A 24844-nucleotide genomic window follows, 5' to 3' on the forward strand; every position below is an offset into this window, starting at 1 on the left:
TTTCTACCTAAAGTTTTTTTTCTTGGTCTTTAAAATACTGATTGGGTACCAATCCATGGAAGCATCTTCTGTTAAGGTATCAGAGAAGTCCCTTAGTGTGTTCAGCCCAGAGCAGAGCAGGCTGAGGGGAGGCCTCATGGCGGCCTGCAGCTCCCTCACGAGGGGAGCGGAGGGGCAGGCGCTGAGCTCTGCTCTCTGGGGACAGCGACAGGACCCGAGGGAACGGCATGGAGCTGGGACAGGGGAGGGTCAGGCTGGGGGTTAGGGAAAGGTTCTGCACCCAGAGGGGGGTCAGGCACTGGGTCAGGCTCCCCAGGGCAGTGCAGATCAAGCTGCTGGAGTTCAAGGAGCATTTGGACAATGCTCTCAGACATAGGGTCTGATTTTTGGGTGGTCCAGTGTGGGGTCAGGAGTTGTACCCGAGGTTTCTTTTGGGTCCTTTCCAACTTGGGATATTCTGTGTTCCGTGATTTTGAATTTCCTCTCTCTTATTTTTTAATCTTTTTTCACTCATTGATGATCTTTTGGGGGTTTTCTCTGATCTGATCCAGTGTGGCACTAACTGGAGTTCTTATGTGCTAGTTTTTGTAAATGCTTAAGCAAAGCAAAAAGAAGAAAGGCATTATTTTTGTCATTTGGCATTTTTCTAGTCCTCTGTTCCTTCTTGTTGGTGTTCCTGAAATCATAATACACCTGGATCCACAACTCAAATGGGATAGAACAAATCAGATTTTAAAATAATTGAAAACATAGTGTTTAGTTTTAACCTAAGTAACTGCTTTTTTTTTTTTTATTTCCTTCCAACTTAAATTTAAAATTTAACATGGCATTTAAGATTTAATAAGGTAATTGAAAGCAGATCATTCTTGGAGGGTGTTCCAGAGAAAGATTTTCTTGGTTTGCTGCGGTCATACGATAAGTGACTCCTTACTTGAAGTCACTGTTCTTGGTTGCTGCATGTATGGCTGCTTTTTCTTTCCTTCTTCCATAATAGCTACATCATAGGTTAAAAAGTAAAATAAAACCAACAACCTTAAGTTTCCAGGCACACGTATGCATAGAATATCTCTGTCTTTATCTTTTTATCATTTATGTGCTTTGCTATGATGCCTTCTGGTGCGTCTATTTGTGTTGCTTTGCTCTGTGCAAAGGCTTGTCTTTGTTCTCAGGTTTTTGGCAATAAGTTTACTTGCTTTTGCTATGTTAGAAAACTTTCACAGGATTGCACTGGTTTGATGTGGCTTTCGTCTCTTTTTTTGCAGTAGAACAATAAAAATATATAAAAAATGGGAACTAAGCTATTATGTAGTGGCTTCTGTATGGGTTTGTATCAAATTGCAAGAGGTTCAAGAGGAGCATACAGATGTTTGCATATTTTTATCGAGTGTGTAATTAAACTTGGGAGTTTGTGAATTTTTGCCATGTACAAGTTCATGTGACTCTAGATCAGAAGACAGATGGGGAAATTGTAATTGATTGTCGTGGATGGCTTCTATTCTGTAGGGAAAACATAGCTGGTAGTGAATTTGAGCACTAACTTTTTGTGGGAACAGGAGGAGCGAAGCCTCACTGTGTGCTGCGGTGCCGCTCCTCCGTTAGCCACTGCCAGAGGTGAGGTGGCGGCTGCGAGGGATCAGCGCTCAGTGCAGGCGGGCTCTCGGTGCCCTGCGGTGTTTCTCCCTGCTGGGCTGCAACCAGCCGCAGGCAGTCCCGTGAGTAGGCCAGCAGTGGTGCACTTCTCACCTCTGGCACTGAGTGGTTGGCCCCCTCTGCTTCAAGAAACCAGTCCCGTGCTGCTGAAATGTCCCATAAGCACGTCTTCTAATCAGCTTAGCAGTTGCATTATTTCAGATGCTCGTGGCAAGAACATGTGACTCTTCTGCCCCTTCCTCCCCTTTCCCCCAAAGCTACTGAGACAGAGAGATATGAGGAAATATGTAGTGCTGTGTATCGATGGCAAGGGAGTGTGCATTGTTCTGGGGTGATTCTTAAGAAGCAGAGGTGACTGCAGCCTCTGTCTGTCTGCTAGCATCTTTGAGGCTGGTACTGGCATGAAAAGTTGCTGCTGCAAACATGGGTTTTGTAGAGAAAACAAAGCGGGAAGGGGTCTCCCTCTGAGGGCCTGGAGCACCTGGTGTGGAGGGGAGGCCGAGAAGAGGAGGCTGGGGAAGGGTTCTGTGACTGCATGTAAATACCTGGCAGGGGGAGCGAGTGAAGGCAGATCCAGGCTCCTCGCAGGGCTGGCCAGTGACGGGGCCAGAGGCAAGCAGCACAAAGTGGCTCAAGGGAAGTTTCCACTTAAACGTAGGAGAGCTTCCACTGTGAGGCTGCTTAAAGGTTGTTCAGAGAGGCAGTGGCGTTTTTGTCTCTGGAGATGTTTAAAGACTGGTGTGGACCTGAGCAGCCTGCGCTAGCTGACTGCATTGAGCAGGGGTTGGGTGGCTGACCTGCAGGAGTGCCTTCTGACCCCCATGCTGCCAGGTGGGGATTCAGAGCCCCTGCCCAAGTGCCCTGGCTCAAACCTGGCTGCTGCAGAGCACAGCCACAGTCAGCCTGAGGGCTGGAGAAGGCAGGTTTGCTGTGAAGCCTGGAGAATTTTGCTTGGGGAAGATAGTCACGAAGAGGACTGTGCTGAGCTGTCATGCCTCCCTTGCTTTCCTTGCCTAGCAAAAAGTAGTGACTTTGGATTACAGACAGGTTGGGGGGGGTTTATATAAAATAATAATAATAATAATGCATAATATAACTATGAATCCAGGACCTCAGAAGATGAATAGATCTTCAGATATGTCTGAGGTCTGAAGTTAAATAAATACAATGAAGCAACTGTTAGCAGAGGCACCAAAGAGGAATGTGCCGCTCAGTTCTTGTTTTCAGGCATGCATTTGCTAGCTGGAGAGCCAGAAGTGTCCACAATGTTCTGGCTCCAAGCAGGGCTGTGTTTACCTGGTTAATCACGGTTTGTCCCCATGGGTATTGCAGAGCAGCGGCTGGCACAGTCACCTACTCTGTGCGGCGATAAGTGATTTCAGTCGTGTGTGTGTAAGCAGCTTTCAGGTTCTGTGCGTTCTGGGCTGTTGGTTTTTGGTTTTGGTTAAGAGGCACTGCCGCAGTGACAGCTAGCTCTGCGGTGCGGGTGTTTTAGTGCCTCCTTGAAAAGCTTTCACTTTGGCTTGCGTTGGAGCACCCCGTTGCTTCTCCTCTCCCACGTATGAAGTCCCCTTCATAGTCTGTATTACGCTGTATTGGCCCCGGCTACTGAAAGCGTCTCTTGTAAGCTGTGTCTCCTGTGCTCTGGCACTTATGTATGTGAAGGTTTACTTGAATTCTAGTAGTGTACCTTAGGCTATATAGTGTGCATATATATTATACATACATACTTTATATATACACACCTTAAATATATACTCACACTATATATCTAATATATATAAAAATATGTATATTAGGCCTTATATATATGTATATACTTTTATATATTGTACATATGTACTAGCATAAATACTGTACACATACTACTATATATATACACCACTGTACTATAGTATATTTAACCTATACATAGCATATATATTATATGACTATATAGAATGCTAATAAACTGTGATGCTTTCATATACATTTATATGTGTATGTATAGTGATAACTGAGTCAGCCTTACAAAGACCTCAGCTTTATCTTATTTTCTGTGACCGGAAGAACACTCGTGTATGCTGTGTTGGCACGGCCACAGTGCCCACATCGTTGTCTGGTGCTGCCGTGCTGTCAAGGTCTGTGTGTTGACAGGCACTGTCCTGGCTTCCTTCCACAATCACGCTGATCCACAAGAGGTTAGTGAACTGTTCTCCCAGTCCATATTTAGTCTTGCTGCGGACAACTGCTTGTGGTTTTAGTTATGTAAATGAGAATAATTGTTTAATAAAGGCAGGCTGTTTCCGCATCTTTGACATGCTCTGAGATCTAGCAGCACCTTCTAGCACCTAGTCCTAAAAATTTCATGTTGTAGCAACAAACACTGTTTTTTTTTTTTTTTTTTATTATTTAGAATGTATCCATCTAACCCTATCTTCAGGGCTTGTTGCATTGAAAGGTATTTCCTTTCAGCAGATGAAAGCAAAGCATCCTGTAAGGGTTAACATCTTAAATATAGAATATTGGGTTTCTTTTGATATTTTTTTTCCTGTGTCTTTTTGGCTTTTCTGTTTTTTCTCTGTTGTTGTCTGTACTTTGCAACCATGTAACTGACTGTCAGTAGCAAACTTCCACTGCTAGGTACAGCTAGTTGTGTCAAATCCTTGGCTGGTTTGGGGGAATGCAATTTCCCCTGCTTAGCAAAGCAGCTGGCAGCTGCCAGGAGCCTGCATGGAAGGGCAGGGTGGCAGCCTGTCTCAGGTGCCCTGGCTGCGTGACAGAGAGGGGAGCTCAGCCGCACGCAGCTGATGCTTGGTGCTGTGCCCGTGCCACTATGCCAGGCTCGTGGCCTGGCTGCTGTGGGCGCTGGCACCTGCAGCAAGCACCAGCCAGCCTGTGAGCATGAGATTGTGCGCTATCTCCCGCAGCTGTCTTATCTGCCCCTCTGCATGAGGGAGGGCACTGAGGAGTTATGGCAATATTTAGAGTGAGATCATTTCTTAAAGTGTGCAACTTTCAGCTTGTTCTTCTAATGTACTAGTGAACTTAGGTATGGCTATCTCATGTAATTGCGATGAGAAATTACTACTACCAAAACAATTTTTAATTAAAAAAAATTTATTTCACACTTCTATACAAATATCCACAGGTAATTTCTAATCATGGAATGATGCAGCATTGCTAGCTGGTATTAAAAAAGAGACAGTTTGAAAAAAAAAGTATACCAGTGACATGACTTATTTTTAACAACTTTCAGTTTAACACTGCAGAGACATTCATGTTCTTGAGGGCGGGCTGTAATCTGCTTTCAAATCAAAGGCTACAGTAGTCACTGTCAAGCTTCTTAGCACCTGATTAGCCTGTCTTATGCTGCTGAACCTTTCAGCAAATAAGCTAGATTTTAAAAGGTCAAAAATTGGTTAACAGCTAAATACATATGTTAAGTGTTCATAAAATCAGGGTGGCAACAGACTGAGATCATTTAGTGGGAGGAAGAAGAGTCTACTAAATTAATCCTCTTTCTATAATGTTAACACTTTAGGTGACCATACCTTCTAAAAAGGTATTTTCAAAGTTGGTAGTAAAAATAAGATACCTGACAGCTGCCCTCTTAGCAGGTTTTCACCCTATGAGGGCAAAAAGTACCAAGAGGTTTTTGCATAGTTCAAATTACTAGCAATTAACATGCATACTTTTTGAGCATAGTTGTTTTACACTGAATAAACAAACTAATCTTCATCCTTAGATAGTACCAATGCTTTAGAACATGGGTTTAAAAAAAAGTAAACTCTTTAAATAGCTTTATCAATTATGTTACAACAATTAGATTACTGATAAGCACAATATTGTGACTCTACTCTTACCAACCTTCAGGTATTCAAGAGTATTCAGTAGTCTCAAAGAGGATCAGCTCAGATCCTCATAGTTAAATTAGGCATTTACAGCCTCCTTCAAGTGCTACATAACAGTTGCAGTAGTCAACACCTTTTGCCAAACAGGAAATCCTTATGAAGCTGGAAAGTTGTTTCCAGAGAACTTCTTACTACTTCCAGTAAGTATAAAACTGTATCTAAAAACCCTACTTATGCTTGGTGTCCAAACTGTAAAATAGTCTGAAGTAATACACAAATCATATTACAAGACCTGATAATTCTTATTAGGTAAAGTTATAAGTATCAGGAAAATAAGACTCCACATACATCATTGGAATAAATATTTACATTTTTTGGAAAGCATTGGCACCTTCAGTTATTTATTAAAATGCAGTGAAAGCCTCAGGTCTCATCATATGAAGTTCATAAACAGTGGTTTGAAGGTTCAGTTAAGTCTTTGGCCTAACAGTTAGACAAAGACAATGATTTGTAACAAAAATAAATATAAAAATGACTGAAATATATATATACAAAAAGTACATCTAATATTCAAGCCTCTTTTAAAACAAAACAAAAAAACCTGTGTATATTTGTTGTGAGCAATATTCACACATTCTGATCTTAAAAATCAAGCAACGTGACCTATTGCACGTATAACTTAAGGTGATGCTTTTTGTGAAGCCCTAACTACTGCAGCAGGCTAAGCACATGACTAAAATAGATTTGCAGGTCTTTGTATTATACTCAAACAATGTTAAGGCCACTGCGTGTTTATAATAACCTATGCATTGAGGGAAGGATGGAGAACAACCTATGTTGACCTTAACCATGCATTCCTTGCATTCCCAGGAAAATTAGGATCACAGGAAAGGTCTGCCATAGTGGTTTTGTATATTTTGTAGAAAAGAGCCCAACTCAACACAGTATTTCCTAAAGTCTGAGTTAGGTTTGAAGGTAAAAAAGAGGCAGAGTAGAAATTAAATAATGCAAATTAAAGTCCGTTGAAGCAATTTTAACTGTGCAAACAAAAGCCTCAGTATAAGTAGTAGTATCTACAGCCAAACGGTGAAGATGTCCATAGTGTTCATACGTCTAACTCCGTGAGTACTCCATAAATGGCAACATTTAACTTCTATCTGAACTTTTCCCTAAGAATAACTTTCATTCTCATTCCATTTTGTGAACCACTGTTTTGTCTCAAGATCTTTGCATATCCCGTCTTTGATCTCTCGCTCTTCTTTTCGAATTCTTACAGCATGATATCGGGGGACACTGTCATCGTACCTGGAACGCTGGAAGAACCCACACTGGGGCCAAGAAAAAAAAAGAAGAGGTTAGGTTTAAGTTGCCGTGAAAGTACTACAACTAAATTCTTCTTTTGCACAGACTTACAGGTAAGAAAATTGAAAAAAAAAGATGTAGGCAAAAATGCACCGTGTGAGTCTTCCTACGAAGTTATTCATTTGTATAATGAGAAATACTTATGCTAAACAAAGATGTAAATACAGCTCAGGAAAGCTTGCTTCTCCTGAATCAAAGGTAGGTATGTACTTCGGTATCTTCCTGTATGGTGACATGATTTACCATAAAACCTACAGAAAGATTTCCAGGGCCTTCAAGAAAAGTTACATTAGGGCTTTTTTTTTTTTTTTTCAGAGCACCATCACAACTGTAGTCACCTGAACTAACTACACATATGCAGTATTAGAGCATGAGTCTTGTTTAATACGTCTGGTGCAAAACAGATATAACTTGAAAGTTTTGTAATATGCCCTGACACAAGCCTCCCTGGATAGAATATAGTACAAGGTTGGTTGGTTGTTTTTAATTCAAAGCTACTATAAAAACGGTTGTTGTTTTTTTTAAACTATTTAAGAATGTACTAGAATTAATTTTCAAAATAAAATGGAGTTTTGGCCACAGTGGTACAGAGGTGATGACTAGTAGAAGACACTCGACATGATGTGCTTATGGGTTGCTGAAGTCAAGATTAAAGGTAAGAGACATTGTGTCATCTGGCTGTCATTACATATTACTAGAAAAAAGAAAGTGGCAAGGTTTAGCTCACAGTATTTGAGGTGGTAGGATTTTGGGTTTGTTGTTGTTTTTTTCCAATCTGTTATAATTTAAGTGGCTATATATTAAAAAATAAATTGAGGCACAGACCAAATTTTTTGGCCATCTCTTAGTGAAGATTTCATACACACAGTTTTGATAGATTTTTGGTTCAGAATTCCTCCCCAATCCCTCATGTCAAAGCATCTTTAATTAGTATCCTGTACATGCATGTGTTCTCTTAAGTTGAGTAAAGGTTGCTAGAAGCATAAATGGTCATGCATCCTAGTAGCTTCAGCAGAGAAAAGTTTCTACCTAGAAAAGTATAATGTAGAATAGAAGGAATAAAGGTGGTTCCACAGCAATTACCTTTTCTTTATGAAAACCCCTTTCATTAATGAGCAACGTGTATTTTTTAAGCATGCGCTAAAGGTTAATAAAGCAAGTTTATCTTCCCCATAGTTTAGCTTTAAGTATTAACTCTGCAGCGTTGATTACCACTTCTAAAGCTTAAAAACTAATTTGTACTGTTAAAACATCAATTCAAAAAAGACTAAAATCCATTGCAACAGATAAATATGTTTTCTAAAGAAAAAGCTTTTTTCGACCAAGATAAACACCTGTGTTTATGTGCACCAAAGGTGAATATCTATTAATAGAACGAGCAAGCAAGTACTGATAGTCTGTAATCCAAAAGTTAATAGAACATAAGTAGCAAAAGCTTCATCGTTAGCCACCGCAACCATAGCATGTGCCACCATAGCTAAAAATTAAAAAAATACCATCAATTACCAATTACAGAAGTAGATCAATACTACGCATCAGAAGTAAGCCTCTCTTTATCAGATGGCTGAGCATGGATCTCAGCCTTGTGATAGGTGGCATCATAATGATCTTTCTTATTTCTCTTGAAGAAACCACACTACAAGGAAGCAAGGTATTTAGTCAATTTTTGTGGACTGGAAAAAGTTAAAACTATTAGAACTGACTTAAATAACTGATCTATCTTTCCATAATCTCTTCATGGGATTGTTGTCTGAAAAGAATCACAAGAAAACTCTCAGCTCTATCTAGATTTGAGAACTTTGGGGACTAACTTAATCTGTGAAATAGAATAATCTGGGATAAGGAATATTATTTCGATAATATTTTTGATAAATTTTTAATACATCATTTTTTTAAGAAAAGCTACTATACGGTGTATTTGTAGCAACTAAAACTGTCTGTGAAGAGCAGTAAGACACCTATACAGAAACCAGTTTATGGACTACTGCACAGGGTAAATAAAGAACAAAAATATGGGTTCCTGATTTTACCTGTACAACACAAGCATGTCTTATACCGAGTCATGCAATTGTCTATGATGTACCATGTTTGTCCTTCATATGATTGCTCAGTGTTTGTCATCGAAAGAATCACTTCACACTGTGTGTGAATGCATGCATTTTCATGTGCAGTAGAAGACTAATATGTATAACCTAACAGCCCACACAAAGCGTTAATTGTAATTCATCAGAAAGATTTGCAGCAGAGGCTGGGCACTTTTTGGAAAGAAGGAAGTCAAGTATCCTTTGAGAAGTAATCTGTAGCAAACAGTAAGTCTTCAACAAAGCCACAACTGCTCCAGTGACAGACAGGATATTCCTCTTCACCCATTCTTTCTTAATAAAATTCTCCCATCCCATAGCAACAATATTAACTGCCTACAACAGTAAATAGTAAGAATAGAAGAACTACTCTGTTATACTTGGAACTTAGTTGTGGAAGTGCCAAAGGTAGTTAGAAAACTAGGTACTTCTCTTTCTTATGCAAATTGTTAACTTTTAGTTTTACATATTTATTCCTTCAGGGTTTCTAAGATAAGCAACCAATACTAAAGAAATTGAACAATACATTTGGCTATGTGCTATTTTTGCACATTTTGGTTATTTTCATCTACTATGTCTTTAATGGTATTTCTAATGTTATGAGAACAAAGTCCTGTTAAAACACTGGTAGAGAGTTCACAGTTTTACATGTAACCACAGAAGCCCCAGTTATTATCCATCCATATTAATGTATATATTAAGTCTCTGGCCATTCTTATGAAGCTTTGTCTAGACCTCAGAAAAACTTCCTTTCAAGGATCTGGAAACAGAAAAAATTCCTATCAACTACAGCAACAAGTCTTCTCTCATGACCATCCTTATTCCAAATGTTACTAAAATGATAAAAGTAATGTACAATTTAGGCCATTTTGCTGTCTTTTGGGTCCTAAATGCAAAGCAAAAATGCTTAATTAGTTTGCTACCTTGTCATCTGTACAGCAGGACATGTGAAATAACCAGGTAACTGAAAACTTACCTTCCATAGCAGGAATACCAGCAGTGCAAGCATCAGTATTCCAGCAAAAATAGCCACTGCAATGATCCACCAAGGCACTCCTGTATAAAGTGCTACTGGTTTTGCAGGAAAGACGGTGACACGCACCTAAAGGAAAGAAAGTATGTGAAGATAAGCATTTCAAAAGCATCCACGTTTAAGATAAAGCTGCAATTTATACTTTTATTTTCTTTTTCTGACAAGATGTCTTCTCTCATTTCCAAAAGGTTTTTGGAGAAAAAGTTCCTATTGGTATCATTTCAATATGGTAGTGAATTTTGCCAACATAATTAGATGTGAAAAGGTTTGTTAATTCAAAATTCAATTAGAAATCTAATCTATTAGATAGATTTGTTTTAAAATGGTTTATTTTTTTCCAGTCTTTGAGATAAGCTGGAAACATAACAAATGTAACCTATGGCTAGCATTAAATACTGAACCTACCTGAGCCATTTCATTTGTGAGTTTAACATTCTTAGCTGCAGCAGGAACACTGATTGAGGCTCTAACAAGAATGTCTAGGTAGTTCATTTTGGAGTATTCCTGTTCCAAAATAAAGTACAGTTATTAGACATATAACAGGAAAGAACTCTAATCTTTCAAAAATGGCAGGTAAAAGGACTTACTTCTACAAAAGTACTGTTCCACAGTCTGGAACGCAGCAAAATAGACGCCTTGCTGTCAAAACCCTTCAGGGGACATTTTATGTCCACACACCGTGCGTTCACATTGCAGTCCTGCAGTTAAAAATTTCTACATGTAAATAAAAACATCTTCACAAACTGTTAAACTGTCCCCTTCTCCACCAAGATTTAAAATTGGATTATATGCATCATGTTTATGTACATGATCCAAAATCTGTTTGTACCAACATCAATGGGAAAGTAATCACATTTCTATATAGATAGTCATGCAGAAATTCTTTCATAGTTCCCTCTCTATCAGTAGATAATACAGAAGAAATAAACTGGAGAGAGATTTTCTTTCACCCTGCCAAACTCCAAAAAGCCCTGTTAGGAGTGAAGCAGGAGGTATCCATCAAGACCCTAGTTAATGCAGCATGCTTACCAAGGTCTTATATTTTCTTTCTGAGAATAAAGAAAATGCTTTGCTGTCTGTAATCTGCTTCTCTGCCACCTCACGCTTTCTCCTGGAGTTATGGGATTCCTTGGAGAAAAAAAAGTTTTACTATGTTATCATATGTTTGTCTTAATTCTGTTCCCCCATACAAGCACAAACAAAGAGTCTGATTTTTTTGTTCCAAGATCAGCACAAGTGACTTCACTATATAAACCCTATTCACATATACTCATCGCTCACAACAGAATCACAGAAATTTGAGATTAACCAAGAAAAGGTTAACTGCCTTCTTTGACAGGTCAATGGGTTTTTAGACTTATAAAGCTTTTAATGTTGTTTCCATTTTTGTTCTATATATATGGCATTAAAGTTACTGTGCTAATAGAGTAAGAGGTGATATGAAGCATTTTTAACTGCATATTAATTACTTACTAAAAGTTTTATTAACTAATATAGTGATCAAGAAACTGACAAAATGGGTTTAAAATGGGTTTCCATGTACGAAGTCTAATGGTGAAAATTACGACTTCTCCCAAGTGACCTTGAGATTATATGAGAAACAATGACAATGGGGCTCGAGGTTTAGAAAAAATCTTGCTAGGTAGACGTAAAGGACTATGAAACTTGCTTCAGAAATTGCTTTTAGCATATTTCTTGTAAGCAATTAAATGTATTTACAAGCTCTTTCAAAAAAGTACATGGATTTCCCTCGGGTTGGGGAGATGTTTGCTGTCTTTCTTCCATCCAAGAACACAGACTTCAATAATGTTGATGATGTATTAAAGCTAACAGCAATTTCATCCTGCAAAAGCATATGACAGCAGTGCCCACTGCAGCTACAGTCACCATGAGATAGCAGCTGTCCTGTAGCTTACCTCATCAGCTGTTATATGAAGTTTCCTCATAAGGTTAAGAACACATTGTTTGTGCTTTTGGCCATCTCAAGAAAAAAAAATTGTTCTGGAGGCAAGCTCTTACACCTTACTATCACAAGCTATGGTGCTTTAATATTGCACTTATTAGTGAACAGGAGAAGGTAGGGTAACTTACCGCAAGATGCAAAGAATTGATTTCATTCTGTGGTTGACAGGAGACTTTTTCCAAGCCTTTGGAATCTATTTTCATCAAATACAGCAGCCATTTGCCATTACTAATTTCTTTTGGCCACTGAATGTCCAAGGAAGCTGTACCAAATGTTTTCAGTGGCCTGCCCAAGTTAGTTACCTGTTAAAATAAGCATTCTTTAAATTGTTTTTAAGGGGTTTTGTTTGAAAATCAATCACTGTTACTGACTTTGACAACTTTTAAGCATGCAGTTAACAGGAAATTTAAAAGCCACTGAAAGACAGTTGAAACAGAGCATAACAACAAAAGCGTATAGTAAAACTAACACACTTGAATAGCAACTAATTCTGAGCTTGATTATAGTAAGATTAAAATTCACTAACATTAACTTTAAGCTGTTGATTTCTAGAAGTCTGTCTTCATGTAGAACAACAACCACCCTTTATTTTAAGAACTAAGAAATCATTTTAGTTACGTAACTGAGGCAAACTGAAAGTTTATGAGGAACTCTGACACAGAAAGATAACCAACTCCCACTGAAGTAGTTTGGGAATTGTTTCCCAACTTTTTTTTTTCTTAGTGTTATTGCTTATGATAGCAAGTTCTAAAACAGATTTTCTAACTGCTTCAACATTAATACTGTAGTTAAATACACAGAGAAGTAAATGAAGGATTTGACAGTGATGGATTTCCAGAGAATAATCCTAACAAACTACACATAAATACAGAAGGGCTTGAATTAATGAAAAAGCAATTTGCTTCCAGACACACAAAGATTTCACAGAACCAGAATCCTTTCTCTTCCCCTTCTCCTCAACTTGTTAATTAGGCAGAAGACCAAAAGGGTGAACTTAGGCCCACGTGTTCCAACATGGCTCCTGCAGCGTCTTCTTGTGCATGTTCAATTCTGCATGCCATAAGTACACATATTTGCTGTTTGCCTGCATCAGCCAACAGCTGGTCATGTGCAGTTAGACTTCTGGGTTTAAGTTTCCCACCTGTACGGAGTTTATGCTGTATACCTGAATGCACGTGAACTGCTCTACAAGAATGTGTATATCCAGCCTCATTCTGAACAGGAAGTCAGGATTGTGGGACAAGATCCAGCAACTTTTTCAAGTATTCAGACATATAAAAGGAGAAGCTGTTCTTTCGATTAAAATAGCTATTAGAATTAATCTAAATTACTCACTCTGAATTCATATTCTATGAGGTTTCCAATGTTATCTTCAGATTTCATAGCGCTTTCACCAATGATGTTACCTCCAAAATACACCTGAGAAGGCTTAGCCACTCTGTTCAGGTGGGGGGTGGAGAGAGAATAATCAGATTTTAATGAAGTCTGCAGCAAAGGTGCTCTGCCCCCCAGTCTGGTCTACCAACACTTACCCAGTGAGTGATAAAAACAATTCAAGAACCACTTTAGCACTAGCTGTAATTGTAGTCAAAGTAGCCTGAGTGCTTGTTCTACAACAAAAAGGAAACAGCACTGTTGATTTTATCAATTTAGCGGTTTTCACTTTACTATTAAACTGCTTTTATGTATCAGACCAAATAATTAAAAATATTTTTAACTGTATGTAAAAACAGCACACATGCATATGCACAAAAAAAGAAAACTTACGTCTCCAGCTTCAGATTAATGTCTAAGTCTGTCGTATCAACATTAACTTTAGTGGTACTTAAGATCAGATAAAATGTTACCTAGACAGGAAAGAACATCCACGAAATATGTAAATATTTTACGGAAGATATTAATATATGGAGTATTATAGCAACACACCATCAAATTCTAAAGTTAAAAAGACAGATCCAAATCAAATTTCTAGTTATGACACAGAAATTTTGGAAGACTGTAGTCAGGAATCAAATTATGTAATGTGAGTAAAATAGGTGCAACTTACATTGGAGTTTCTCTTGAAAGGATTTCCGAGTTCACAATCTGCTTGAGAACCATTTTGGTTAGCACCACATGTTAGCTGTTTTTCCTGAATAAGTAGAGTATATTTATAAGTAAACATATGCCCAAAGTGTTTAAAAATTTGAGTATCCTTTCTGTTAAAGATACTCACCGGATATCCCCTCATCTCCCTGAATGCAGAATAGGTCAGACTGTCTGGAAAAGTTGCAATTAGTTTAGCTTCGTATGCATCTTCACCATCTTTTTGTGGATTTTTTGCATCAGATGGATTATTAGTCACTGTTATTTCCAGTGCAATATCTTTCTGATCTTTCAGAACAAGCACTGGCATGCCATTTTCACTGCAGAAACAGAATATACAGGGTTCTGTGCATTAGGAAAACAAATGTTTTTGAACATGAAAGTTTGTTTCTTACTGTGGTTTTACCCAAATATAATTCCCTCTATTAATGAAGAACTACTGCAGGAGCATAAACACAAGAATGGTCATAGTTTTTTGTGGCACGCACTGCTAAAGGTTGACAGTTCACAGTAAGTAAACATACTTCCTTTAGGCTTTTTTGTTTTGTTTTGATACCTTCTTTCTAGTATCATCAGCCCTCCAAGGAGGAAGGATGCTATGGGGTGTTGGGGGCCTGTTATGGTGTAACAATTTCTCCATTTACTTCTCTATAAGTGATTGTCTTAAGCTACTGGAATGTAGTACATCATGTTGTCATACAATGAAATTTCATCTCAAAAACAGTTAACAGTACCATACAAGAAACTCCTGCTAGGCTGCTTATCGTTTCTCCAGTGGTTAGTAACCTTATTTTACATTTTAGCCTAAATCTGCACAGTTGTAGCCACTTTACATCCATTTGACTCTGTACCACAACTCTTTTTCTAAAGCTCATCCCCACTCCCCCCCATTTGTCACCCTGACAGACCAGTAGTACACAGGACTGTGTTCGCCAGACCAACAGAACAAAGCTGTTCTAACTCCAAAAATAGAATATAAAAGATATTTTTTTCAGTGCTTGTCAATAATTTGAATTTTAGCAATGCATTAATCAAGGCTTACATTGGTAAATAGGTAAACCTGTCTTCGTTTCCTTCTCTAGTGCAAAACCGGTATTGAAGCTTCAGGTTGCTGTGACATTCATTGTCTTCTCCACATCCTTCTTTTAAGAACTCCACCTAGATAAAACCAAAGCATGTTTTTTGCATGCCACATGATACTAACTTAAAACAAGATTTCTGATGTGCAGTGCATAAAGCATCTACAGGGAACTCAAGAAGTTCCCTGGATAAAGTAAGATTTTAACTTGACTCTAATTCTTGCCTGTCAAGATTTGTTTTTCTTTGTGAGCCCTAGCCCTTGATGCTGATAAATTAAAATTTTATATGTAACTAAAAGGCAGAATTAGATAAAACTTGATGCTTTACCCTTCTAAAAGAGAGGTACACTCCTAATGTGGAAAAACATCCTTAAATCTGATTATTCAATGAGCACTGAGGAAATAAGATCTTTCACCTGAGGCAGGTCATTGATGAAGAGCTCTAATACTGTTAATAGCATCCTAACCATGGAAGAATTAGACTGCACATTATTTGTGATGTGGGATAAGTGTGCATAGCAGGAGATGACACATTGCCGTTTTTATTCAAAAGTATGTTTCCTCCTAAATGTGTTGGTAAGGAAAAACAAACAAAAGCTATATCATCCTCACTTTTTTACAAAAGAAACACAGGACCAAATTCAGAACATTTTCTAAAAAGTTCTTGACAAAGTGCAAAATATAAGCCAGTAGTTACAAAGCCAGAGCCACGCAAGTTATTTCCTTGAAGTTCAGTGACTTATCAAAGTACAGATTTCTAAGAAAATATGCTATTGAAGGCTTACTTTTGCGATCGTTGTTTCAGATCCATTTGAATCTAGAATTGGTATAAGGTCTGGAAGTGCTTTCTCTTTTCTTGTGGATGATGAGCTAGACTCCAGGCCAGCAATTTCAACGCTGACTGATACAGGAATTGGGCGTAGCTTATCTTTTACTATTTCCTGTCAAAACATTTTAGACAGTATAGTTAGCATACAGTGCAGATGAGAAAAAACACTCAAAGATCAGCTTTTGATATACATTTTCAAATACGAAGTAAAGCAACATCTCCTTTGCACCATTTTCCAATCTGAAAACTATTCATTATTTAGAAACCCATCATTTTCTAAAAATATTCAAGAACACAAGGAATCCTAGCCCTACTGTCTTCATTTTCTTCTGGCTTCCTGATCTGATGATTTCACTCAGAGTTAAGAATTACTAGGATTAACAAATGTTAACTCTGGCAAATGAAACTCACGCTACAACAGTATAATAACACTTTCTCTCTGTTGTGTAGGTCCAAGGTTTTTAATTTCCTATGGTCAAAAAGCAACATTGTAGGCTTATTACTCCTGAGCCACAGATAGAGAATTTGTTCAGCTGTTGGAGTAATGTCACTTTTAGGGGCCATTACAGCAGTAAACTAAGAGTGCATACCAAGCTTTCTTGTCATGCCCATTCATCCTGTCCAAAACCTGTGGCTTGAAATTCTTTTCTTAGCCAGTCACACTATTAAATTCTACAACCACTATTACTGTGTTTTCCAGCAACTCTCAGTTTCTGGTGTTTGTTCCCTCTCTATTGTTCTAAATTGTTTCAGCTCTACTGACCTCCAGAGAACACTGCAGTGTCTACAACTTTTATTCATCTTTAAAATAAAGGCAATGGGAAGAAGCAACACATGTGCAGGGAATAGTAAAGTACTACTTAGCTATGGTTTTCTAGCGTTGAAGCCATATATTGCACGTGGTTTTTAGGTTGCATACAAAGGTACCACAAGGCTGAAAGAGCAACACACTTTTATTTAAATGGGTCTAAAAGCAATAAAAAGTGAATTCTCTGCCTTACCTGCAGTACAAGCTTGGTTGTCACACACTGTTTTGAGTTCTGTCCATTTAGGGTTGTAATTGCACTGAACTTCTCAGACTGATGGTCTTTAAACAGTACCCTAGAATGCATGCCTAATTGCTTCCTCTCCTTTTCTGCTTCAAATGTATAGTTGATCTCTATATGAAGAAATAAAGTAGTTTGCTATTAAGGAGAACCTTTGCAGTATTAAAAAAAATGGTTTAATAAAGTCACAGAATAGTGCAGGCTGAAAGGGACCCTAGATATCATCTGGTTCCACCCCCACTCCCTTCCGTGGGCAGGGATGCTACCCACCAAATCAGGTTGCTCAGGGCCCCATCCAACCTGGTCTTGAACACCTCCAGGGATGGAGCATCCACAACTTCTCCAGGCAGCCTGTTCCAGTGCCTCACCACCCTCTGAGTGAAGAAGTTCCTCCTAACATCTGATCTAAATCTCCCCTCTTTTAGTTGAAAAGCATTCCCCCTTGTCCTATCACTAACTGCCTGCGTAAGTTCTCCAGGTATGATCTTACCAGCAGCGTTCTAGAAGACTTTTACCCACTGCTGAATTTTACTAATGTTTCCAGTTGTTTACAAAACTTTCTCCACCTGCACGTTTTGTTCCTCTCCAGTTGAGGGCCAGATACCCTGTACATGTCATGTATCTAAAGGAAACTTACGAAGTCCTTTTAGTCAATAAATTTCTGTTGCTTTAATAAAATTCACAGCTGACTAAAGCAGCTGTAATTGCTGTTGTAGAGCCAGTAGAGGGCTGAGATTAATGAAAAACTTCGTAAATACTCTGACTTGATTCCTTCATTTCTATCTTGTCCCAGACTGCACCTAAGCAGCCAAGCAGGCTTTTGAGGTCAAGGTACATCGTTATTTTAACACTGAAAGCAATAGCGTATAGCTTTCTAGCTATGTCTGCTGAGGCAGGGAATACCATGTTTTGATAGATCTGAACTCTGTGTGTCTTTTAAACATCTCTGTATTCGCCAAGCTAATATAGTGTTCCAAGGCTGGGAATAGCACTAAGCATGCCAGGCCTCAGGAACGTGCAGAGGGGCAGGTGTGAGTGGCCTCTTGGGCCGTTGGAAGGTCCAAGACCCTATTCAAGCACATCCTATAGATTTTACAAGTAATTCAGAAACTCAAACAACACAAGAGGAGGAAGAGGCTTGGGCTTAGAATTCTTCTCATTTCCTCTCAAGATCCTACACAGTTCTCTGAAGTGTAGTAACAGCAGCATTGTAACAACTTAAGAGAAAAAACAGGAGACATCAGAAACTGATGCTTTGCATTTTTAACTATATTTATGACACAATCTTCCAGCCTCCTATTAATACAGAGATCTACTATGTCAGCTGCTGATTGCCACGACATTATATGCATGAATACAAAACACTTTTTGTAAGTGCAAGTCCCCAATGGGAAATAATGCGTATTAATGACATATAAATTGGGCTTTAAAACTATTTTCTAAAGCAGCAGCAGCCTGGAGAGGCAAAATGGTTTTAGTCTGTACGGCAGCCATTTGCTCAACGGCAGTTATGTGACCTAGAAAACTTCAACTGAGTCTTTTACCCACAGAACTTCCTAACACACCAGCATTTCTTTATATGACCCTATGTGCTACTCTAAATACAGATATCGCAATAACTAATTGTCCTTAGTACTGAGTTGCATTTTAAACCTGACAGTTTGAGATGAGTCACTATAATTTAGGTACTATTCTTTCACGATACTCTCAAAATTTATATATATATATAAAACAAAGATTAAAACATACTTGTCTTCAAAACTTACTTATTCGTGGATTTAAATTACTGGGGTTTGCAGTATAATGAAAACATGCTTTCACATCCATCCTGTAAAAAGTGCCAAGAAATTAAAATTAACTTTAATAAGGCATGGTCCAACAGACTGAAAAGTTTTAATAGTCCACCGAATGGTGTTATCACAGTCTTATGACTGTGGTTTTCACACTAGAACTGTCATTTGCTGCTTACTGAACTGAATTACAAAGCAAGGAAAAATGTTTAATGAGCAATTAGTAATAATATTTTCTGACATTTGCTTTTACATCTCTACTCATGAGAAATCAGTTCTAGTTAAGATACTTCAATGTTAAGATACCTGAAGTCGTAAGTGGCAAAGTAACATTCATTTTCAAAAACATGCATTGTAAACAGAATGTATTCCACATGAAGTCTTTAGCACTAGTCATGACAAATTCAGAAAGTCAAAATGACCACATGTAGATACATTTGCTTCATCTGCACAACTGTCATATCCCCTCACCTTAATATAGTCACCGTTTTGTGACACATTTTGATGACAGAAAGCTCAATACACCAATATTCCTGATAGAATAATAGAATAATTTTTAAATTACCATATTTCACTAGGATCCTCAGAGTTCCTTTTCTTTAGATCAAGTTTGTCAGGCTGTACTGTAATGCTTTTCATAATGCTTATGACAGGCCGGGATCTTTATTTGGGGGAAAAATGGGGAAAGAAAGGGGAAAAAAAAGGAAAAGTTTCAGTTAAGATTAATGAAATAATTCATGTGAATCCCAGATGCCCTCTATGCCTGCACTGATTTGCAGCAAAGACAAGAAACATGGGTTTTAGCTTTTGCAGTAGTAAAAAAAACAAAACAGCTTAAAGCTAAGCTAACCAAGTCACAAAAAATGACTACAACAGTGAGTAGTAAATGCCTGACAGGGAACAGGGTATGTTAATGTAATGTTATGGTTATCATTTTATACACATACATAAAACAGGAAATTCAAAGTGATGGTTCCCATACCAATGGTAATTCAGGCCCTGTGAGCAACTGTAGGAACTAAAGTTCATTCAGATTAATGTCCAGAACAGCTTTAATGTGGAGCCTGGATGGCTACGGAAAACAACATTTTTATTTCCTGACTCCTCTCTGCATGTAGACTGCTATCATAATTCAGCTGTGCACTTCTCTTTTCCTTTCTTTTTCTTTTTGGAAGGGACAAGAAAATACAGTTTGTATGAATGTATGAATGAGATAATCCTGTTCTCACGGAAGCATCTAGAGGCTGTTTACATTAGAGCCCAAATAGGCCAGTATGACACCTTCCTCTTTTCAGCAGATGTAACTGGGCAACCACTTTCACTGTCTGCATAGACATGGTCAGAATGGACCAATGTTCATTCCACCTAGTTTGTTCTCTTCCACGAGCAATCTGAGTTGCTTTTGTTGGATGCTGTTTCAGTGTATGTAAGGGCATTACAATTATCTACACAGATACTATATACCTTAGAGATGGCATCATGAAAAGATTGTAGGAACAATCATTCTGTAGGAACTTTCATTCTGCCTGAAAGGTAGAGTTGTTTTCATCCGCAAAATTCAGATAACCAATTTCAGAGTTTTGCCCCTCTCCTTTGGGGACCTGATAATAACCACCACAGCCTTGAACTTCATGCAGGATTCACAGCTCTAAGGAAGAGGTAGTCTTCCTCCTGCTCATTACCAGTGTTTCAGCTTAACAGTGCATTAAAAGAAGACCAGAGGTCTGTAAAGGACCACATCATCATCGTGGTACATCCTAATTAAGGCATGTGCTACAGAAATCCACAAGGATAGTTTCCTCAGGGCTTCCTCAATGCTGTTTCATCGACTCCGCCACAACCTCAGCAAGGCAGTATGCCTCACTGCTTTCAAATCCTCAGCTACAGAACTGACATTCTGCTTTGTTTTGTTCTACCTTCAGCAAAGCAGGATTTGATTTATATAACAGCAGCAAGATAAAGCTCTAGCAAATATATCAATTATCTTCTCCTTTCTTAAGGCAAAGGAATTATTTATCGCTCAATTCAGACAAATCAGACGTGGACGTCCAAGTGAGTTACCACAGGGCAAAGCTAAGGTACAGATTTACAACAGACATCAACACTCCACATTAACTGTCCACGTTCACCCTCATACCCTGTGTTAATTGTGAAGTAGCTTCTCAATGAGAAAAAGTAACAAACCAGTTTGTGGTATTTTTTTCCCAGAATTACTAATTTCTAGAATAAAAAATTTACTCCAGGCAAAACAGCTCTTTTGTTATTTCTATGCATTTTGTTTTTAAAAACTAAAAATCTTGGTGTAATTAGTTACAGTCCTATATATAATACCTGAACACAGATACAGAATCTGAAAGGGAACCAACAGCAATATCAGGGTAGGAATTTTTATCCAGGTCCATGTTTCCAGCAATAGAGTAACCAAAGAAATTGGTGCCTGTTTTTTCACCATCAAGAATCTAAAGAGCAAACAGATTGAGGGAATTCAGACACTGAAAAGCTATAAAAGTAAAATACTTAATAATAAGTGAACATCATTGTCTTACAGCTTAGAGAGAAGAGAGAAAAAGAAACAAAACCTATATGTTCAGGTAAATTACACTAAAGTTCCAAGATGATTTGCTGTGTATAGAAATTTTGCCTATCTTTTTTTTTAGTACTATTTAGACAGTATAGGCACTTGAAACTAAATAAGTATTCTAGAAAATATTCTTCAAGTATTCCAGAAGGTATAATTAAGTTCCCTTCTCACCTTGCTACCTGAACATAGTGGTCCTCAAGAGGGGAAAAAAAAAAAAAAAAAGAAAAAAAAAAGAGAGAAACACTTTTTATTTAAAAACTAAGTGGAAAGTCATGAGAAAAAAAATGAAGAAAAAAATTATCTCCAGAAGAAAAGGAGAAAAATATGTATAGTTATTTTCAAAGCAAAAACTCTCTACTAATGTGATTGTTCTATCTGAATCAAGAGCAAGGAACTATTATTTCAGAAATCCCATAATTTCTTTCCAAAAAAAAGAAAAAAGACTTATGCATCTATGTATTTTTTTCCCTTCTCTATATCAATGGACTCTCCCAGAAACAAAACATGAGAAATCAAGAACTCCTAATCCTTCTGGTCAGCAGTACAATCTTTGAAGGGTCCCGTAACTTTTCTGCATACCCACCACCCCACTAATAATAGTGGAAAGGCTGATGATAGGTAAGCCCTGCCACTCCTAGTTTTGTGCAAGAGTAATTATGTACAGTAAAAGTTACTTTGTTACCTGTGCTGGTTTTGTATTTATTCCATTCTTAGATCCATGATAAATGTATACTTTGCCAGAACCGTCATATGGAGCCCCTACTGCAATATCTGTTGAAAATAAGTTACAGTATCTAAATAATTCTTACTCTTTGTGCAGTTTACAATTTTGATATAGATGTTCTAAGTCTGGCACTAGCAAAAAAGTCACATACATTCTTATTTTAGTCAATTTTCACTCACCTGGATATCCATCCTGATTAATGTCCCCAACATTTTCAACTGCAAGACCAAACATTGAGTCAGTGGTTCCATTTAAGCGAACAGGTTTTACTCCTTCCCATTTGCCTTGTTGGTTAATGTAGATGTAAACAGCACCACCGATATCTCCACTTCTGTCAAAATACTGTGGGGCTCCAACAACAATGTCTTGCCATCTTAAAGAAGGAAAAAAAGTGGTGCTTTTACTGAAGAACTGTAAAAGGAAATAGTAAAGACTGTAGTCTCAAGGTCAGCTAGCCAAAGAGCTGCCGAACAATGATTAAAAAGTACAAACTATTTCAGCAGTATCAGATGGCAGCAGATCCACTGAGACTGCAAGCAGGCTATACTCCCTTTGTGGCATACAAGTATCTTCTCCTTAGGCCTTCTTTGGGTATGAAATTTATTTCTTATTTGTTTACAATGATTTTTTAAATTTAAATAAAACTAATTTCTATAATTAAAAACACAGACTGTATTCTGCCTGATTCTCCTATATGCTCACCATTTCCTGCAGCAAAACATTTAAGATTGGACTTGGCGTTCCTTGCATTTCAAATGTGAAAACCAAAGCAGAAATAAACCAGACTGCCATCCTATATATAGGAAGAATGAGTTAACCAACGTCATACCCATCACTGTTGAGATCCACAACAGCAACATCATAACCAAAAGAAGAAGCCAGCCCTTCTCCTTCAAACATGTGCTCCAGTGACAATGCCCTCTGATTTTTCTCTTTCTTCAGTAGAACAACTGCTCCACTGTGGTTGGCTCTTGGTGCACCAGACACAAAAGTCATCTCATCTTGGGAGACAATTCCTTTACCAGAGTCCAAAGAGAAACCTTCAACAGAGAAAGGAATAATATATATATATATATCTCATATGTGTGTGTATTTACATATACAAATATATACATATATAAACAAAAAAAATAAAGACTTGTATAAAATAAATTCCCCTACTATATTAAAGTGGTATATTGATAGAAGTTTTGTCTAAAACAGAATATGATATACTAGGAATTCTGTGTTTCTATTTGAACTGGTGGATGCATGTTTGTGTGTCTACACTCTTCCATATGTTACATTTAAGTATCTCCCCCACAAAACATATTGCTTCATTACTCACTGAGATCTACATTTTACAGACAGCAAATAGAGGATCTCTTTTTTTTTTTTTTTAAACATACCAGCTTAGAAATGACTTAACATTACCACTTGAATATAGCTTGACTACTTCACCTCCAACAAAATTATAAAATTCCTAAGTACAAGTCAGTATCATTCCATTGCAAACATGCAAAATGTACTGTACAAGCATTATATTGTACAAGCATTATATTAATGATTTATACAGTATTTGAGAATCACCTTATACAGTAATGGTGAAATTGGCAATTTCGATTTAATGCAGCTCTAAAGCACACGTTTGAATGAATTTAGTCCCAAGTATTCTTTGTTAAAGCCAAAGGATTTAAAAATACATGAAAAACTGAGTTAAAAGAATATAAAGCATATACCAACATAGCCAATAAAGACCAAAGTAAAATTAAGCACATTGCAAGGAAGAAAATACCAGCCAGCAGATAGTAATCGCCCTCCTGAAAAACTTCACCAGTACTATTGAAATTCTCAATTACAGCAGTTCACAATGAGACGGTTTCAGAAAAAATCAGTAAGAGTCCACTTTGTGGGTGAGATGAGAGGGTTTGGAGAAATGCATCACAAACCAGCCAGTTTCTGAAGCCACCTTATTTTACAAGTTACTCTTCATCTGAATCCCTGCCTGTCACATGCTTTTACTTGCAATGTATTTGAAATGAGGAGGGATGGAGGGGAGAGGATCATGTCAAAGGTCTGGAGATTATGTTTGACCAGATGGTGCCACCTCAGGTGGTCACAAACCTAAGTAGCTATTCATCGTTATATCCACTGATTTGTCAACCTGTATGCTGGGAGGCAATGTTTTGTATACAAACTGATCTGGATGAGTATCAGATACAGCTGTCAGAAATAGAAGACCTGTAAACATATGAGTGAAAGATTGAAGAGAAAAAAATAAAGTAGTTAAGCAAAGCAAGCTAAAACCATGTATAAAAAAACATGTTCCTCTGTCTAAACAGAGGAACAGCAACATCAGCAAACATAAGCCTTGCCTGGAAGTAGTTTTGTTTTCAACACATCAAAGGCAGCATTTATATTTAGGAAATAAATGCAACATTACATTTATTATGAAACTGCAAACATTCAGTACAGTAAGACCTATACACATGCACGCACTTACAGTAAACTGCTCATAGCAAAAGAGACCTCTACAGCACTCCTCTCCTTACCAATTCTTCTTCCACACAAAAAGGCTATCAGGATGCCTTTCTAATATAAGCTCTTACAATTTTCTTTTCTTTTTTCCACATAGTATTTACTGTTCGTATCTAACTGAAGTTTATGTTCTAACAGACATTAGTTCTAAGATACCTCTTTTCTCAGCTTGCTTTTACCTTTTATATTAGCAACACACTTCCCATCTGTTCAACATTTCATCATTAACACAGAAATTCCAGTTTCAAGTTACCAAAATTTTGCATGTTGC

The 24844-nt window shown here is 37.7% G+C and overlaps 1 protein-coding gene across 3 annotated transcripts in view; it reads right to left on the reverse strand.

Moving 5' to 3' along the window:
* Positions 1–6291: 6291 nt before the first annotated feature.
* ITGA6 (integrin subunit alpha 6) overlaps positions 6292–24844 on the reverse strand; it is a 42987-nt gene continuing 24434 nt past the window's right edge. Inside the window, exons 6-26 of one of the 3 annotated variants that reach the window (XM_048061610.2) lie at positions 24160–24276; positions 22886–23096; positions 22236–22429; positions 22015–22103; positions 21083–21210; positions 19317–19412; positions 18728–18789; positions 16917–17074; positions 15872–16027; positions 15050–15165; positions 14138–14327; positions 13970–14053; positions 13690–13769; positions 13455–13532; positions 13258–13360; positions 12051–12224; positions 10989–11087; positions 10547–10657; positions 10365–10463; positions 9903–10028; positions 6292–6811 (exon numbers count right to left, since the gene is read on the reverse strand). In XM_048061610.2, the coding sequence (XP_047917567.2) occupies positions 6653–6811; positions 9903–10028; positions 10365–10463; positions 10547–10657; positions 10989–11087; positions 12051–12224; positions 13258–13360; positions 13455–13532; positions 13690–13769; positions 13970–14053; positions 14138–14327; positions 15050–15165; positions 15872–16027; positions 16917–17074; positions 18728–18789; positions 19317–19412; positions 21083–21210; positions 22015–22103; positions 22236–22429; positions 22886–23096; positions 24160–24276 (2630 nt within the window). In that variant the 3' untranslated portion in view covers positions 6292–6652. Of the gene's footprint in view, positions 6812–8351; positions 8482–9902; positions 10029–10364; positions 10464–10546; positions 10658–10988; positions 11088–12050; positions 12225–13257; positions 13361–13454; positions 13533–13689; positions 13770–13969; positions 14054–14137; positions 14328–15049; positions 15166–15871; positions 16028–16916; positions 17075–18727; positions 18790–19316; positions 19413–21082; positions 21211–22014; positions 22104–22235; positions 22430–22885; positions 23097–24159; positions 24277–24844 lie in introns of all 3 variants that reach the window. The other 2 variants (XM_048061609.2, XM_048061608.2) reach the window with 2 other exon arrangements.

Source organism: Anser cygnoides, chromosome 6 (genome assembly GCF_040182565.1).
Source record: "Anser cygnoides isolate HZ-2024a breed goose chromosome 6, Taihu_goose_T2T_genome, whole genome shotgun sequence".
NCBI classification, from domain to species: Eukaryota; Metazoa; Chordata; class Aves; order Anseriformes; family Anatidae; genus Anser; species Anser cygnoides.